Source organism: Piliocolobus tephrosceles, chromosome 3 (genome assembly GCF_002776525.5).
Source record: "Piliocolobus tephrosceles isolate RC106 chromosome 3, ASM277652v3, whole genome shotgun sequence".
Taxonomy (NCBI): Eukaryota; Metazoa; Chordata; class Mammalia; order Primates; family Cercopithecidae; genus Piliocolobus; species Piliocolobus tephrosceles.
In genome coordinates, this window is record NC_045436.1 from 121,318,724 (window position 1) to 121,337,033 (window position 18,310).

The 18,310-nt window shown below is 35.0% G+C and overlaps 1 protein-coding gene across 1 annotated transcript in view; it reads left to right on the forward strand.

Annotated features, from left to right (window-relative positions):
• Nucleotides 1–17,015, forward strand: part of TMPRSS11D (transmembrane serine protease 11D) — a 61,655-nt gene extending 44,640 nt beyond the window's left edge. Inside the window, exons 6-10 of the mRNA XM_023232152.3 lie at nucleotides 2,843–2,881; nucleotides 4,574–4,751; nucleotides 10,394–10,653; nucleotides 12,067–12,209; nucleotides 15,394–17,015. Of these exons, the coding sequence (XP_023087920.1) occupies nucleotides 2,843–2,881; nucleotides 4,574–4,751; nucleotides 10,394–10,653; nucleotides 12,067–12,209; nucleotides 15,394–15,555 (782 nt within the window). The 3' untranslated portion in view covers nucleotides 15,556–17,015. The remainder of the gene's footprint in view (nucleotides 1–2,842; nucleotides 2,882–4,573; nucleotides 4,752–10,393; nucleotides 10,654–12,066; nucleotides 12,210–15,393) is intronic.
• The last annotated feature ends 1,295 nt before the right edge of the window (nucleotides 17,016–18,310 follow it).

Below are 18,310 nucleotides of genomic sequence, written 5' to 3' on the forward strand. Positions count from 1 at the left end.
TATCATTAATTATCCCTGCAACATTCCTTATGAATGATGTTACTGTCAGATGTCATTTGTGGATATGACATAGGAGGGGTACATAGATGCTCAAGGTCAGAGAACTATTTAATTAATGATCCACCTCAGAGGCTTCTTCATTTTTCTTTGTAACATTTATCACAATTGAAATTACAAAGTTATTTGTGTAATTTTTGTATTGTTTGGCTTCATCCTACACTATAATCGTCCTAAAAAAAAGAACCAGTCAAACTTCTTCATCCTACTACTCTCCTACCACCTAGTCTCCATCATATAACACATATTCAATAAATAATTCTTGCATGACTGAAATAAAAGAAATAATATATGCATAGAATTTAAGGACATTCCTCCAAGTTGTTCACGTTCTGCTAGTTTAGTAAGTCATGATTTCTTTACTATGAGCTCAAGATTAAAAGGATTTTGATGATTCCCACACTAGACTGGTAGGTACCAGTTACAGATGTACTAACTGTTAAATATTGAAATGCTTTCCTATTTGTTAGTAAACAATTACTGCATCAGGCCCACAAAGTTGTCTTCCGAGATGCTTCAAATCCACTGCCCCTGCAGCTAAAGAGTTATGCTTAGCAAAGCAAAGAACTCTAAGACACTGCTCCAACTCCATAGCCTGATTGTATCTTTTATGACTGGCTGATGCTCATGCACTGCAGTTTGTTAGGTAGTTGAATATTACCTCTGCTTCCACACATTAAGGAATTCTCATGAATGCACTTCCTGAGTGTTTATTTATTTAGCATTATACTAGACAATATGGTGATACAATGGTAACATAACAGCAGTTTCCACCTCCAGAGCCCATAGTCTAGTTGAAGGGAAAGATATTCCAACACAAGAGGTGTTGACAATCAAGATAGAATACGATCAAGGGCCCAGTGTGAGGCCCAGGCAGTGACCACTGCAGGAATCTAGGGAAGAAAGAGACCAGCGTGCTTGGGATATCTAGCAAAAGTTTCATGAAGGAGAATGGACTTTGACTTTGAAATATGGGTAGGATTTACATATTTTGAGATGAGAGAAAGAAAATTGCCGGAGAAGGAAAGCGTGAAAAAGGAAAATAGTCTGTACCGAATGTGATGCTTTGACAGAACAATGAAGAAAGGGGCCTGCTGGAAAGATTGATTAGTGTTCATCATTCACATCATCATCATCAAAACACTTATTTAATGAGAACTTACTATTTTCAGGCATGGTTTTAATGCCTTATATGAATTTTTTTCTTGATTAATCCTTACAACAACCATATCCCATAGATAGTTTTATTGTCCCCCTTAGAAGAGATAAATTGCCCAGGCTGACACAGTCAGTATATGAGGCAGTCAGGATTCAAACTAAGTCTGTTTTTTTCAAAAAATTAAGAATGGCCAGCTTTTTAAAATGTTCTGTCTCCAAAAGTATGATTTGGCTCCACTGAAGCTTGCAAAACAAATGTGATACCCAAACCTTGTGAAACTTTTAGTGGGAAGTAACTTTGGATAAATCGGTTTGAGAGAGCATGGCAACCTGTCTTGAAAAGTTTTAATTTATCTTGCAGGAAATAAAAATGACGGGTTTCTCAATTAAAAATTTCAATCAAGGAAGGATATGATCTAACATAACATTTTTTAGAAAGGATCAGTCTGGTAAGGTAGAGGTGCATAAACTGAAAAGGAGCAAAAGTGGTGGAATTCAGTTAGAAAATTGTTGTAACTGTACTGATGTCAAATGATGAAAGCATGAACTAAAGTAGTAGCAAAAGGAATGAAGAGGAGAGAATAATTCAAAACATAGAGGACAGAGGTACAGAATCTGGAGATTATAAGATGTGGAAATGATGAGAAAGGAGGAGTCTGAGACAATTTCAGATTTTGGAAGTGGTGTCATTTTACTAAAAGGAAAGAATAAATGGCAAATTTTGGATAAAATTGGGTCACATTGCGTTTGATATGGGTGTTGGACATGCAGAGAAAACGGTCTTGTATGCCATTCTTAAATTGAAATAGACAGACCTTTACCATCTGATACTGACATATTTTCCTTTTCAGGCTCACCCTCTATTTCCCTATCACAACACATGCTCTAGCTCTCCTTACTTTATTGATCCACAAACATCTTACATCTCCAAGCATTTGTGCCCACTATACCTTCCATCTGAAATCTCTTTTGTCCTCTAGTGTGCCTGAAAAATTCCTTTCAGATCTTCAAAATACAGTGCAGATGCTATTTCCTCTAGCTCAAATGTTATCTCCTCCATATAATCTATATTAGTTATTCTCTTTTTTCTTTTCTCTACTTTGCACTTACATTTATTTGAATGATTGCTTGATTAATTTCTATCTGTAAATTATGTGAGGGCAAGTCCTCTATATTTTGCTCACAGTTAAATCTGCAGCACTTATTATAGAATGGTATCATTAAAGTAATATACATATATTTAAGTACATGATAAATTAACTTCCCTTATAGCATTTATCACATTGCATCTCAATGACTTGCTTATGTTTCTGTTTTCCCATATAAATTGAGTACCTTGAAAGAAGAGATACCTACTAAGTATTTAATGAGAAATTAAAGTACAAACTTTAGTATGCATAACAACAAATTGGGAAAAGGTTGTAAACAAAGAGATTTGTAGGGCCCATGACTTAGAGATTGTTTCAGCAGGTCTGAAAGGGAGCCTAGGAATCTGCATTTTAGAGGACTCCCCCCCGACAACAAGTAATTCTGCTTCTTGTTGTCTGAGTACTGTACTTTAAGAAATTATGGTGAAATGATATACAGCCTTTACTGTATTTATCTTATTCTCATTTTTAAATTCTAGCACTTACTGACCAGGCTGCAGCAAATTGGTTTATTAATGGTAAGTTTTTAAATTATTTTGTAATTATAATTTGCCAAATCATAAAGAGTAAAAGTGCAAGTCTTTTGTGTACTTTTGGCCAGGGCAGCGTCTATCAAGTTGATGTCTTTGTTCTTAGTTTGCTCAGGTGGTGTTGAAACAAGACAGTGCTGATCCCAAGTGTCCCATGGAATGGACTTTAGGTTTCCCCTTTCCTTTTAGAAAAAGGAAGAAGTTGTAGTGGAGGACTACTCACTCTGTACTCAAAATTGGCCTCATGAAAATTTCCTTGGCAGCTTTGAGAAGCTTTATACTGCCCTGGTTCTAAAGTGGCATTTCTGCAGACTTACAAATTATGTTTGATGACACCATTTATGTAGCTTCTCCTAAACACCAGAGTAGCTTGCTTTGTTGTGAATTCAGGTTAATCACAAAATATAATAAAAAAGAATTATGAGAGGTCTTCTCAGCTTTGGGTCTATAACATGAAGGAAAAGTCACTACTTTTCAACATCATCCTATGTATTCTCAGGCTAGGATAGCAGAAATGCAATCCCTAGAAAACAGCAACTTACTTCTCTGACCAAAAAAATGCAGTTAAAAATGAGTTCAATGTACCTGGTAGCTGGCCTATCTTAGGTACTTAAGTGATTTTACAAAGTGATGCTAGTCCCATCAGTGTTTTTCAGCTTCACTACATATTTAATTCATGCTTATTGTTAATGAAACTGTGATAAACAATTTACTAGGATATTTGTTTGGGAGATGCCACAAAGGAACATATGTATATCTTAATGAAAGCCTGGTCCTCCTTTATCCAGGAAATTTGCTAGGAAAAAAAGCCTTTAGGTGGTTGTGCTATTAAGCCAGGGCACTACTTAAAAGCCAACCCAGCAATAGGTGTGCAATTTACCATTAATTTCTGAGTAATAGACCACAAAAGAGAAGAAAATCATGGGAATGGGAGTTAAGAGGAATCGGGTGATCAGCCTACCCCAGCCCATTTCAGCTCTGGCCAGTAGAGTGGTCACAGGCTCTTTGAAAACATTTAAATAAACCTTATTTAAATGAAACCCTCTGTCACCCTCAAGAATATTCTGTGGTATAGTAGCTCCTTTTTGAGGGCATGTTTGGTAATACAGCATCAGTCTTGGACTGGATTCTACAAGATGAACTGCAGTCACTAAGGAGTCTTTTGGATGAGACAAGTTTTCCTCCAACTTCAGTGTGTGCATGAACCTCACATCAAAACACAGCTTTAGATTTGTCCCATGATGTGGTTCTGAGAATCAGCACTTCTAATAAATTTCCAGGGGATGCCCATGCTGCAGGTCCACAAAGCACACTGAGCATAGCAAGACTATTGAGAAAAAGGAAATTTCCCAGCAGTCTGTGGCCTGAGCTGGCACATTCAATAATGATCTCTCTTAACCTCAACTCATGGGGAATTCCAGGGAACTCTGAAACTGCCCAAAATTTGAAGCCCATATGCCAACTAAATTCAGAAATGTTCTCCAAAATATCATCTATAAGCAACAGTAGTCACAAATGAATTGTAAAAATACATTGATCATGCTTTTTGGAAAGTCCAGCATGTCCTGAGGAAGAATGTATAAGGCATAAAAGTCATAAATTATGGAAAAACTCTTCAGCTTCTTCCAAATGTAAAGGAATCATGACCTTCCCAGCACATTAATGCCCTTTTCTCATTAGAATGTGGGGCCGGTCCAGACCTAATAACATTGTCTGAGCAGAGAATCATTGGAGGCACTGAGGCTGCGGAGGGAAGCTGGCCGTGGCAAGTCAGTCTACGGGTCAATAATGCCCACCACTGTGGAGGCAGCCTGATCAGTAACACATGGATCCTGACAGCAGCTCACTGCTTCAGAAGGTGAGAACACCGCTACCTACCCATCTGGGAACAATTAGAATAGACAGGTCATGAAGACTACACCCTAGGATTGAATTGAGCTAGAAATAATTCAATACAAAAAAATCAATAAGAATTTTCTTCCTATTCATGAGAGGAAAAGCATTTTTCCCCTTTAGCATGCTAATTTAGTGCTATTTCTCTGTTTCAGGTAATAGTATATTAGCACAGTAAAGAACAAAAATTTATATGTCAGAATGTTTTTTAAATCCTAGCTATAAAAGCTTAAGAAATTTACTAAATCTCCATAAGCTTTGGTTTTTTTTTTTTTCCAAATTAAGGGACAACACTGTTATCTGTGACTTAGTGTTACTGGTAGCATTAAGTACACTAATGTAAACATATGTTAAATGTTAGCAAAATGAATTGTTGTGGAAGATTTACACATTATATCATAGAAGCTGATGGCTAACCTAGAGACCACCCCATGCCATTAATTTATTCATTCATAAAGATTATCAAGTATCTAGTATGAGCACAGTGCTATATATTGTAGAAGCTACTAGTATAAACGAAGTATTGCCTCTGCCTTCAAAGAGCTTACACTCTAATGTTGGAATTAGAATGCACAAAAATAATGATCAATTACAATGAATAGCATAAATAAAATTTTTTTAAAAGGCAACTTATAAGAATTCTTAATTGAGGTGACTAAACTATTGCCAACACTAGGGTGATATGCTGCCAGTGGAGAGTAGGTTGCATAAACTTACCCTATTGGTAAAAAGAAAAGTTCACATTGCTCATAAAAGAAGGATTTTAGACTTCAGCATAACTAAAATCTATCTGTTTCAAACCTGCCTTGTTACTGGGGCATCATAGACCACAACAGTTGTTGGGAACTTAACTCAAAAAATTCACCCAGAAAAATAATGGAGATTTGAACTCGTGTGCCCGTGACCATATCAATTTTCTTCTCAGACTCTTGCTCTAAATTAGACTTCTTTATCACACACACAAAGCCTTCTATAGCCAGATCAATCCAGTCTTATTTCTCAAAGCATGTACCTTGAGCTTCAGATAAACAGCATTGTTCTCTTGCCCTGGACTCTTCCTACATTTCCCTACCTAGGAGTATCTGCTCAATCTGCTTATCCTTGAAATGTTTATATATTTCCCAAATCTCTATTTGAATTTTATGAAATTTTTGATAATTTCTAAGTAGTCTTTTTCAGATTTATAGGCACTACTTCATGGTACAGTGCCTGTTACAAAAGTATGTGTTAAATTTAGAAGGAATAAAGGTTTAAAAGACTAGGGTCATTTCTGAACTAAAGTTTTAGGAAATCCCAAATTATTTTGAATTTTTCTTATAGTAATTTTATAACTTAATATTTTTATATGCAGTGAACACATTTGAAATTTCAAAAGATACTTCCAGAATTACCAGTTTTCTGATATAGATTGGCAAATTTATTACTACATCCCAAATAACCCAAGAGATAAAATTCACAAAACATTTCAATCTTCATTGCCACTTGAAAGGCCAAAAAGCAGAAATGGCACGCATTGATTTCAATCATACTCTTGAATGTGGGAACCAGGAATTCAAATACCTGGATTTTTCAGGCACTTAGCATAACCAAGAATGGAATAGAAACCTTACTGGATTCTAAGCCCTATTCAGGCCCAACCACCAAAAACTAAGTAAATGATATCACTATAATGAAAGCCACAGTTATAAACATCACCAATGATTACCAAAGGAATCCATGGAACTTTGAATTTTGCCACCCCACATCCTTCTATTCATTACCATGATTGATCCACTAAAGCTAACAAACGCCATGAACCTTGTATTGGGCCCCTCCCTAAAGAGCTGATTGTCACTGAGAACCATCAGTGAGCATTTGTTTGGGGCACGACCAGCCTTACATCAAGGTACATAGAAGTGATGAGATCTTATCATAGAGGATTATCGAATTATCACCTCTTCTATGTAGCTTTCCCTGATATTCTCTTTCCTCTACATTGAGTTCCACAGAAATTTGTTTATCTGCCTTTAACAGTTGTCCTTATGATTTGTGATATTTGACTTACCTCTTGCCAGTTTCCTTCACTAGTGTGGAGTTCCTCAAGGAAAGAGATCATAATTACTTTTATTTTTATTCCTGGAGACTCATATTATTCCTTATACAAAGTAGACACTTAACAATGGCTTGTTGAACTATAATTAGTGAAAATAATAGCTACCTTCATGAAAGTTCACTTTGTGCCAAACACTATACTTGACATAATACATTTCTCATTAATACTTAACAATCGTGTGAGAAGGTATCACCAATCACATTTTATATGTAAATAAACCTCAGAGCTATTAATTAACTTGTCATAAATAATACTTTTAATATGTGGCTTAGCCAAGATTTAAATATAAATGTGACTGGTTCCAAAACAATGCTCTAATTCACTAGCTGGAAAGAAGAAAAGGAAGAAAATAAATAAGTGGGAGGAAGAGAGGGAGGGAAGAGAGAAAAGGAAGGAAAGAAAGAAGAGTCTCTTCAGAACCTTCACTCGGAGTAAAGACTCTGAGCAAAGGAGGTTTAATATAAAAACAATCATGGGTTTGTTTTCTAATGTTTTTTCTTCAAAATTTTAAACTCAGGTTCACTCTTACACAAACTACTGTGTCTTATAAAAGTATTTCAGGTCATAGAGTTTTTATTTTCTGTATTAACTTCACTATCTAATCTCCATAAAACTCCTAAATTGGTATTATTTGGTTACATTTTGTTTTTACTCAACCCTTAGGAACAATGTTAAGTTAATCAGCCCTCCAAATCACAGATCCTTATTCTCATCAGTCTGTACAAGGCATTTCTCTCATTTTATTTTTTTTCCTCCTGTCATCCCTGGAGTTCACTTCCACTGCCCTCCTTCTGCCCGTATGCCTCATACTAATATATTCGAAATATACATGTCTTAAAGGTATATGCATGCACCTACAAAACCTATAGTGCTTTTTTGTATGTATATGTCTTTAATTTAAATAAGTAGCATTGTGTAAAAGTCTAATATTGTTTCTTAACGCTTTCACTGAATCCTTGGAATTTTCACCTGAAGCACTGCTGCATAGCACCCCATGGTATGCAGTCACCATATTTCCTTCATCCAATTAGGTTGCATGACCTACCTTCCCATTGCCACAAAGAGCACACACAAAATATTTGTGCTTATCTTTCTGTAAACCTCCAGTAATTTCAGAAGCACACATGCAGGCTGTTAATATACCAGAATATTCTCTGGGCACTTAAATCTTTACCAGTAATGCAAAAGCGGTCCAATTTCCCTCCACATCAACATTTAGTATTATTCTTTTGTTTAAGTCTTATCAGTCTTTTAAATGTACATAAGATGCTCATTTTTATAATTTTAATTTCTCAGATTCCTAGTTTGAGTATCTTTTCATGTATCTAAAAGCTGTTTTGAGCTCCCCTACAATGAACTGCCATTGATATTCTTTGCCTATTTTATAATGGTTTTACTGCTTATTTATTACTGGTTTACAGACTTTTAAAATATATTCTACAAAAATTTTAGATAGTAAACATTACCAATCTTTTCCCATGGTTTCTCATTCATCTGATAAATTTAGATACAGTATATCTAATTCTGATTTAATAGAATTCATTCTTTTTTTACCTTTTAGTCTGTGCTTTTGTTGTTTAGCCAAAAAGTCCCTATTCCTAGGTCACAAAGGTAATGTCCTTTTTTTTTCACGCTACTGTTCTATCTCTGTCTTCCTCTATGTATATAGACGTACATATACTTGTACACACACACATATACATATATATGAAGGGAGTTCAATAAGTTTATGGAAAATAAAATTAAAAGATAAAATAAAAAATTATAAACTTTATTTCTCAACATAAGCTCCATCAAGTTCAAGACACTTTGTAAGCAATAATACCAGCCATACAGTCCAACCCTAAAGAACTGAAGATCCAGAGAATTTAACTATGTCAATGCAGTCTTTTTTACATTACCTTTTTACAGTACTTATTGAAGAAAAATGGGTGCCCTTTAAAGATTGTTTTAAGATTAGGAAACAAAAATAAATCACAAGGAGTCAAATCAGGACTGAAAGGTGGATGCCTGGTGATTTCTTACTGAAACTTTCATAAAACTAACCTTATTTGATGAGAGGAATGAGCATGAGCGTGGTTGTGGTGGAGAAGAACTCTGGTGGAGCTTTCCTGGACACTTTTTCTACTAAAGCTTTGGCTAACTTTCTTACTCTTATAAGAAGAAGATGTTATTTTTCATTGACCCTTTAGAAGGTCAACAAGCAAAATGCCTTCAGCATCGCAAAAATCATTTGTCATGACTTTTGTTCTTGACTAGTTTGGTTTTGCTTTGACTGGACCACTTCTACCTCTTTGTAGTCATTGCTTTGATGGTGCTTTGTCTTCAAGATTGTATTGCTAAAGCCATGTTTCATCTTCTGTTATAATTCTTCAAAGAAATACTTCAGAATAAGCTCTGATCTTGTGTACAGCCGATCTGGGCAAAACAGTTTTGGTATCCATCAAGTAGAAAGTTTGCTCAACTTTAGTTTTTCAGTCAGAATTGTATAAGCTGAGCCAGTTGAGATGTCTATGGTGTTGTCTATTGTTTCTCACTGTTAATTGTTGGTCCTCTTTAATTTAGACATCAACAAGATGAAATTTGTCCTAGCAAATTGACGTGGATGATCTGTTGCTGCAGACTTCACCCTCAACCACATCTCTTTCTTTCTTAAAACAGATTATCCATTCATAAACTGATGACTGGGGGAGACGTTGTCCCCATAAACTTTTGTAAGGCATAAATAATTTCACCATTCTTCCAGTTTCATCATAAATTTGATGTTTTTTTGCTTCAGTTTTAGCAGCATTCATGTTGCTTTGATAAGAGCTCTTTTCAAATTCGTGTCTTACTCCTCTTAGTGCCTCAAACTGATCCTGTTCAGTATAAAAAGTTAGTATGAGTCTATTTGCATGCAAAAATTTTTGAAATCCATGTATAATTTGTTTATAATATACATTTTCCATGAACTTTTGAAGACCCCATACGTACATATGTATATATATGCACACACACACCAAGATCTTCAACCATTATCAGACTTAGTGCAGAAAAAATTATTCATCCAGTAATAAGATAAGAATGCCCCTTGTGATCACTACTATTTAAATGGTGCTCCTGGCTAAAGGAAAAGATAGGAATTGAAAGAAATTAGTTAAATCTAAAATGTTTATTATTTCAGGTTTCTTAGTTGCTTAAATGGGAAGGGAGGTATGGACAAAAGAGAAATCAAAGATATTTGTGTTATGCTACTTATCATTAAAGTATCAGCATAACTTCATTGGAGTAGAAAAACACCAAGATCACCCCAAGATATGTTTTCTAAAATCTTCTCCATTTCTTTAGACAAGTGACCATGTATTCTGCCAGTGAAGAATTAAACTCATTTGCCAGCTTATAATGCAGGAATATATAACAAAGAGATGCGGATCCAATAGTTTCTGGATAGTGGTACAGGATGGCTAAGACAAATTTATATATCTGAAATGTTCACAAATTCCCTACTCATATAACATGTTTTCATAATGTTTTAGCAACTCCAATCCTCGTGAATGGATTGCCACCTTTGGTATTTCCACAACAAATCCTACACTAAGAATGACAGTAAGAAGTATTTTAATTCATAACAATTATATATCTGCAACTCATGAAAATGACATTGCACTTGTGAGACTTGAGAACAGTGTCACCTTTACCAGAGACATCCATAGTGTGTGTCTCCCAGCTGCTACCCAGAATATTCCAATTGGCTCTACTGCTTATGTAACAGGATGGGGTGCTCAAGAATATTCCGGTAAGTGTCTCAGAAAAAAAATTAACAATAGAAATGTCTTATATTTGCTATTATGAGATTTTTTAAATTAGGAAACACCTGGAATAGGTGTTTCTATTCTTCTACAGATAGAATCATTCTATATTCTGTTCAGCCCAAGCTCTGGCTACCCCCGAGTTTCCTTAGCAAAGCAAAGCAATGCCCCAGGAACTATGGATAATTCTCAAATATAGTAAAAGGAAAATGTAAAACAAAGTTATGAAGAAACATGAGTTATTTAATAATACGGAGATTCTATAAGATTCAAACAGCTTCCCTATAAACAATAAGAAAGATTTTGTTTGTTTGTTTGCTTGTTTTTTAGAGACAAAGATTTTCTCAGACTGCAGTGCAGTGGCACAATCGTGGCTTACTGCAGCCTCAAACTCTGGTCTTAAGAAATCCTCTTGCTTCAGCCTCTCAAGTAGCTGGGACTATAAATAAGTGTGCACCAGCATACCCAGCTTTTTTTTTTTTTTTTGCAATAAGTTCTTGCTATGTTGTTCAGGCTGGTCTTGAATTCCTGCCCTCAAGTCAGCCTCCTGCCTTGGCCTCCTAAAGCAATGGGATTATTTAGATTAGACATTCTATGAGGCCTTAATAATTCTTTAAAGTATTAACTGCCCTTTAAAGTATTCTAAGATAAAATAAATCCTGCCTCTATGGCAAAGAGTCGATGTGAACATAAGCATTGTTTATGTTTGTTTATTGAATGAATAAAATGGAAACTAAAATGAGGACAATGCACAAGAGCTACTAGAACCAAAGAGAAAGTAAGAGTGTCAGCGAAGGAGTGGAAGGGTAGCATTGACAATTTCCCTGGGCTTTTACCCATGTTGTAGATTGTCTCTCCAAGGAATAATACAAAGCCTTAATAGTTCTAGAACATGTTCTATTGTGTTCTTGTGACCCAAAGTAATTTGGTGTAATAGATAAAATTTGCACCAGTCATGAAATACTGGTGGTGTCATTCTGCGAGTACATCAATATAAAATAGACTAGTTCTTCAGCCTTGAAACTAGGCTGGTTTCTCTTTTGCTGCTAGGTTAAAGGTTATTCAATATGTAATCTTCCAATCCAAAGTCTGTCAGTGGATAATTTAAATTCTTTTAGCCAATTTTAAGATAGCAAATTTGTTTTCTCTAAAGGTTTCAGGGACACTGTGTCACAAAGCTAAAGCAAAAAAAAAAAAAAACAACTGATCTGTGAAAGGGGTTATCTTCATCTACTCGGAGAATTTTTGCTGCAAAGAAACTCCAAAGTAAATCTTTAGGAGCCTTCACTGTTAAATATGAAATAATGTTTGGAGTACATTTATTTCTTCTCAAATTCATTATAGGGTCAATAATGTACATATCTTGAAGTCCATTTTTTTCCTGCTTTTATACCAAACAGGCTCCACAGTTTCACAGCTAAGGCAAGGACAGGTCAGAATAATAAGTAATGATGTATGTAATGCACCATATAGTTATAATGGAGCCATCTTGTCTGGAATGCTGTGTGCTGGAGTACCTCAAGGTGGAGTGGATGCATGTCAGGTAAGCTCAAGACAATCTGATCCATGTCATCATCCAAGCAGTGTATAAGCACTCCCTAGTATCTGATAATATGATAGACATAAAGGGAACAGTTACAATACACAGTTCTGTTCCTGTAAAATTTATAATCTAGATTTTAGAAATAAAATTTTTTATGAAGTTTATCTATCATGAAAGCATTCACTCTGAGAGGTCACATTACAGAGTAGTTAACCATCCAAAGCCAAGAATCAGAAAGATCTCGATTTGAATTCCTTAACCTCCATTACCAAGTCTCTTTATCTAAAAGCTGGGAATAATCATAATAGCACCTAACTTTTTGCGTACTAAGAAAAATTAAATGAAGACTAAATATGTAGGCACATTTTAAGCAACAAAGAAATCTCATCTATTTCACTGTTGTTAATGTAGACCATGGTCACTGGTGTTAATAACTTTAACCTCAACCTTTTAACTGCTATGAAGGACTAAATAAAAAATTAATCACTATATTATAAAATTAATATATATAGTAAATGAATTTTAAGAGATAAATAATAATTCTTGGACACCTTGAAGACAGAAACTTTATACAAAATCCAAGTAATTTAAGTTACAAAAGCTCCTACAATAATGAAACAGTACAAATGAAAAAGAAAAGAAATATTATATTTGGATCTAGCCCATAATTTTTAACCAAATGTACAAAAACAAACAATAAATATGAAATTCTCACTGTAAAGTGATTAAAATCAAATTTTAATTCTAAAATGTTAAATTAAATTATCTAAACATAATTGATGCAGTTACATCTTTTAATAGGCTTTGTTCACATATCTGAAATCCAACTCCATATAGTAACAGGAACAGGTAGTGTCAGAAATTGAATATTCTTTTAGCCTGGAGTTTTAAAAAATCAATCTGTTTACTTGTGTAACTTGTTGCTGCTTTTGTGGGTGAATTGTTTACAGAAGGATAAGAATTATTATTCGCATCAAAAGGTCACTGACTTTTCTATTTAGTGTTCATGGTCTTTAAAAAGTGGATAAAAAGTAGTTCTCACATTTTACGTAAAGCCCCCAATCCATGAGCACTTTTCCCAAAATGAAACATTTTTATCAACTGTAAGTTGTGTGTAGGTGGAGATTTGTTTTTCAATTGTCAAGATACAGTTAATTACCCAGTCCTTTATCTCCTTTCGGTAGAGATGTCTCTGTAGTAGGAAATCCTTCTTGCTCTCCTTCCTGTTTCTCTGTTACTACTAGCCCTGAAACAACAAATTCTCAAGTTTCATGATAGCTTTCCAAAGAATCCATCAATCAAATAAGCAACACAACTCCACACTGACAATTCCAGACTTACTGCGAGCATTAATTAAGACTTAAAAATAAGCATGAGTTTTAAAAGGGTGTTATTCATTATTTTCCCATTTATAATGTCCCTTACCTTCTGTCCTTTGGTGCATACAAATTATTCTCTTCCTTCAAGCCCAGTTCAAGCCATAGCTCATCATGATACCATCCATGTGTATTCCACTCTAGGGCTCACTGATTTTTAACTGAAATACTATAATGTGTATTTCGCACTTAAAAAAAAAAAAAAAAAAAAGAACACAGCACTTTACATAAGAACTTAAAAGATCTTATTTGTTTTATCCATTCTTTTGTTCATTTTTACGTTCATTAATTTGAAGGAATTAAATTAATTACTTTCTATGCACCAGACATTATGTTAGCACAACAATACTATCCTTGCATTCAGCAAGCCTGTGGTCTACAAGAGAGGACACAAATTCAAATGTCTGCAGTCAGGCAATGAAGTTGGCTAGATATGGAAAAATTACAAGTCCCTCTTGCTTTAACATTTACTTGCCCACATTTGGTCAGACATCATGCAAAATAATTTCTCATTATAGAAAAAGCACTACAAAAACAATAATAGAAAGTACGGAGAACTGGTTAACTGAAGCATGCATATATCATATAAAAGAAGCAGGTGACAACCAGCTTCATGAAGTATTTGCCATGCATACTGGCACTTCACACACTGACTCTTCTCCCCATCTAGACCAGTAATTAAACAGGTATGGATGAGCTAGCTACTAAGAGCAGCCAATGAATAGCTGACTAATTTAGAAGCACACTTGGTAATAATAGCTGACTTTTATTAGTACTGACTATACTATATGCTAAGCTGTACTCAAAGTGCTTTGAGTTTTAAACTCATACAAACATTATAAGAGGAAACAGAGGTACAGAGAGCTATTCACCAGCTTATCAAAAGTCACATAGCTTGTAAGTGAAGGATTTAAACCCAGAATGTAAGACATACTCAATATGTCTCCCCAACTAGATTATTATGTGCACAAATGTTTGTTGGTTTGTTGGTTCATTATTATGACTGGGTGGTAAGTATCTCATTAGGAGTGTTTTGCTTATGACTATATACATTTCTTCACCAAAAGAAGACTTTTTGATGATATACTATGCATCAGACACCATGCAGTGTGCTAAGGTTAGGAAGATAAGTCAGATTTCCAGAAACTCATTCATTCAACAAACATCTCCTAAGGGCTAGAAGCTTCGGTTTCAGCAGTGTACAGAATACGTATGTTTTCTTTCCTGTTGGACCTTACAGTATATCTGGGAAAACAGACATTGAACAAATATAATAAATGCAAGTGAATGTTTCAGAGGCATGCAGCTGCTATATCAAAAACAAAACAAAACAAACAAACAAACAAGAAACTGACCAATGGGATTAAGTGTAAATAGGCACACAAATGCACAAATGTGCTTTTATAAAGTAGTAGAGCAGTGACAGAGACACACACAAGATGTAAGGACACAGTGAAGAACAATTGAGCCCAAAGCTGGAAAGGGTGAGAGTGGGAAGGAAAAAGGTTGCTCAGAGAAGTTTTCCTGAAGGAGAGAAAGCCTGGATGAGTAGGAGGCAACCACGCAGTGACTGAGGGAAATCTGAAAAATGTATTTGTTATCTTCTCAGACTTGCTGAAGGAACAACTTGGGTACTTTGAGGATTTCAGTGATTTTTCCACGACTTGGCATAATATTTCAAAAGGAAATAGGCTGACTTTATTCATATAATGGATGTGACTCCTTCCTCGACTGCCGTAGAAATAAACTCCTTAATATTTTGGGTTTGTCTTTGCACTTAAGTAATAAGTCATTCTGTTTTTTTACAGGGTGACTCTGGTGGCCCCCTAGTACAAGAAGACTCACGGCGGCTTTGGTTTGTTGTGGGGATAGTAAGCTGGGGAGATCAGTGTGGCCTGCCAGATAGGCCAGGAGTGTATACCCGAGTGACAACCTACCGAGACTGGATTAGGCAACAAACTGGGATCTAGTGCAACAAGTGCATCCCTGTTGCAAAGTCTGTATGCGGGTGTGCCTGTCTTAAATTCCAAAGCTTTACATTTCAACCGAAAAAGAAACTGGAAATGTCCTAATTTAACAACTTGTTACATAAATGTGATTTCACAAACACTGTTTAACCTTTCTTTATTATTAAACGTTTTCTATTTTCTCCAGAGAACTACATGAATGTTGCATAGTACTGTGGCTGTGTAACAGAAAAGACACACTAAACTAATTACAGAGTGAACAATTTCATTATAGTTGTGCTAAATACTAGTAGTGAGAAAAACAGGAACTTTGAGCATGTATAGTAGAGGAATCTGCACAGGTCTAATGGGTCAGAGGGGTCTTCTCTGAGGGTTTCACTGAGGATGAGAAGCAAGCAAAGTGTGGAAACATGCAAAGGAAAAAGTGACGGAATAATATTCAGGACAAAAAGAACAGTATGAGGCAAGAGAAATAATATGTATTTAAAATATTTGGTTACTCAATATCTTATAGTCAGTATGAGTCCTAAAATTAAAAATGTGAAACTGTTGTACTATATATAACCTAATCTTAATTATTCTATAAGAACACGCTCCCATAGGAAATAGTGGATACTTTTCAGCTATTTAAGGCAAAGGTTAAAACAGTTCACTCCTCAACTGGGACCCAAATAATTGTAGATATTTTCATGATGACCCATGAAAAATATCCTTCATCTACATAACGGAGAGACTATATCTACTTTACAGAGAAGTTAAGAAATATACCTACACAACCTTCTCAGGTGCTTTACAACTACATAGTACTTTCTAACAACAAAATAATAATATTTTTAAGAATGAAAAATTTAATCGTCAGGAAGAATTTCCCACTACAGCCTTCCTATCACTGGCAGTTATATTTTTGAGAGTAAAATGGTCTTCAAATGCTAAATCTAAGTAATGAATTGAAAGTTTAAAGAGGGGGAAGAGTTGGTTGGCAAAGGAAAAGTTTAAAAGCTTAATATCAACAGAATGATCTTGAAGACAGAAAAAATTTTTTCACTCTTCCTCTCTCATTTTCTCTTTCTCTCTCTCTCCCCTTCTCATATACATGCCTCCCCCACCAAAGAATATAATGTGAATTAAACCCACTAAAATGTAATGGCACAAAAATCTATGTAGTCTGAATCATTAAAATTCCTGAGTTTTTATGAGCTCCTAGTGCAGCTAAAGTTTGCCTATGCATGATCATCTACGCGTCAGGGCTTCCTCCTTCTAGAAGCTAACTCCCTACATCTGGGCGTCAGGACTGCTCCATACATTTGCTGAAAACTTCTTGCATTTCCTGAGGTAAAACTGTGAAAATACCTACATTAAAGCCATCTACTTTAAGGGAAGGGGAGTTGAAAATGCAACCAACTCTTGGCGAAATGTACAAAGAAATCTTTGCTATACTTTATTTCAAATAAATTCTTTTAAAATAATTTCCCTGCCTAATTATCTATGGAAGTTATGACTTTTGAAGGACAATTCAAAAGCATTTATTTAATTGGTTCTGCAATGAAAGAACTGCCACCTATACTCTAGTAAAGGCCTGGCACTTTCTGCTACCTTGTAATCAAGCGCTATAATTGAGGCAAGCGTCCAGTTTGACACCCCTCAGCTGCACCCTGTGAAGACAACATTGAACTGGTAATTTAGAGTAAACCTCAAGGGGAGGGATTCTTTGTGCTTGAGTGTGTTTGTGTGTTTCTGTGCGCAGCTGCCCTCATATAATAGCAAACATATGTGTGTTTATTCTTATGTATTGAAAGCTATATAAAAGGAGATGATTATTTAGCAGAAAATAGAGCAAATTCAATTATTTATTGAAAACAATAAAAACTTATTTAGCAAAATATGCATATTTTGTGAAAAGATATTTGAAAACTAGGGGAGCATTTATTTTAAGAGCTTTTTTTATGTACTGATAAATTCAATTTTTCTGACACCTATGTGTGGCTTTATGAAAGTAATTTGAGTAGTTACAGAGGAGTGGTGATTTATAAATGCTTTCAGTCCTTAAAAAGTCATTCTGGGAGCTCTGGAAGAAACTTTCTAGCACCCTAATTCGGTTGTAGAAAGAGTTTTTGAACAGGAAAAATCCTGTTCAGCATTCATACTAATCAATTCTTAAAAGCACACATACTAATCAATTAAAAAATGTGTCAAACAAAGTGAATATTTGGCACTAAAACTGAATCCTCCTGAATTTAAAATAGTGAACAGAACTAATGAAAAGAGAATTATTCAAGAAAGTTTAGAGCAAACAGTTGACTACTTATTGCACTAATTGGATGTCTTAATTACAGAGAGTAAACTGTTCCTTTAATAAATGTATTGAATCCTACTATGTTTGAGGTTCTCTGCTAACCAATGAAACAAAGACAAATAAGACATAACACTTGCTCGTAAGACATACAGAAAATAGTGACGTTGAAAAACACATTATGCAATATAACATAATGGATGAAATGATAAAGAGTACAACATTTCTGATCAGACAATAAAAGAATGGGAAGGTCATAGAAGACTAATAAAAAATATATTTAATTAATAATAAAATCGAAACTGAGCCTTTCAGAGCAGCAATTTGCCATAAACCATGATAATTTCCCTGTGGTTAGGGAAAAGGAAACTAAGAACTTCTCAGATTATGAATCTAAATCCTTCACAAGCTCCAGTTTACACAACTCACTTTCTTTTTTTTTTTTTTCCAACTTGCTAAATATGAAAT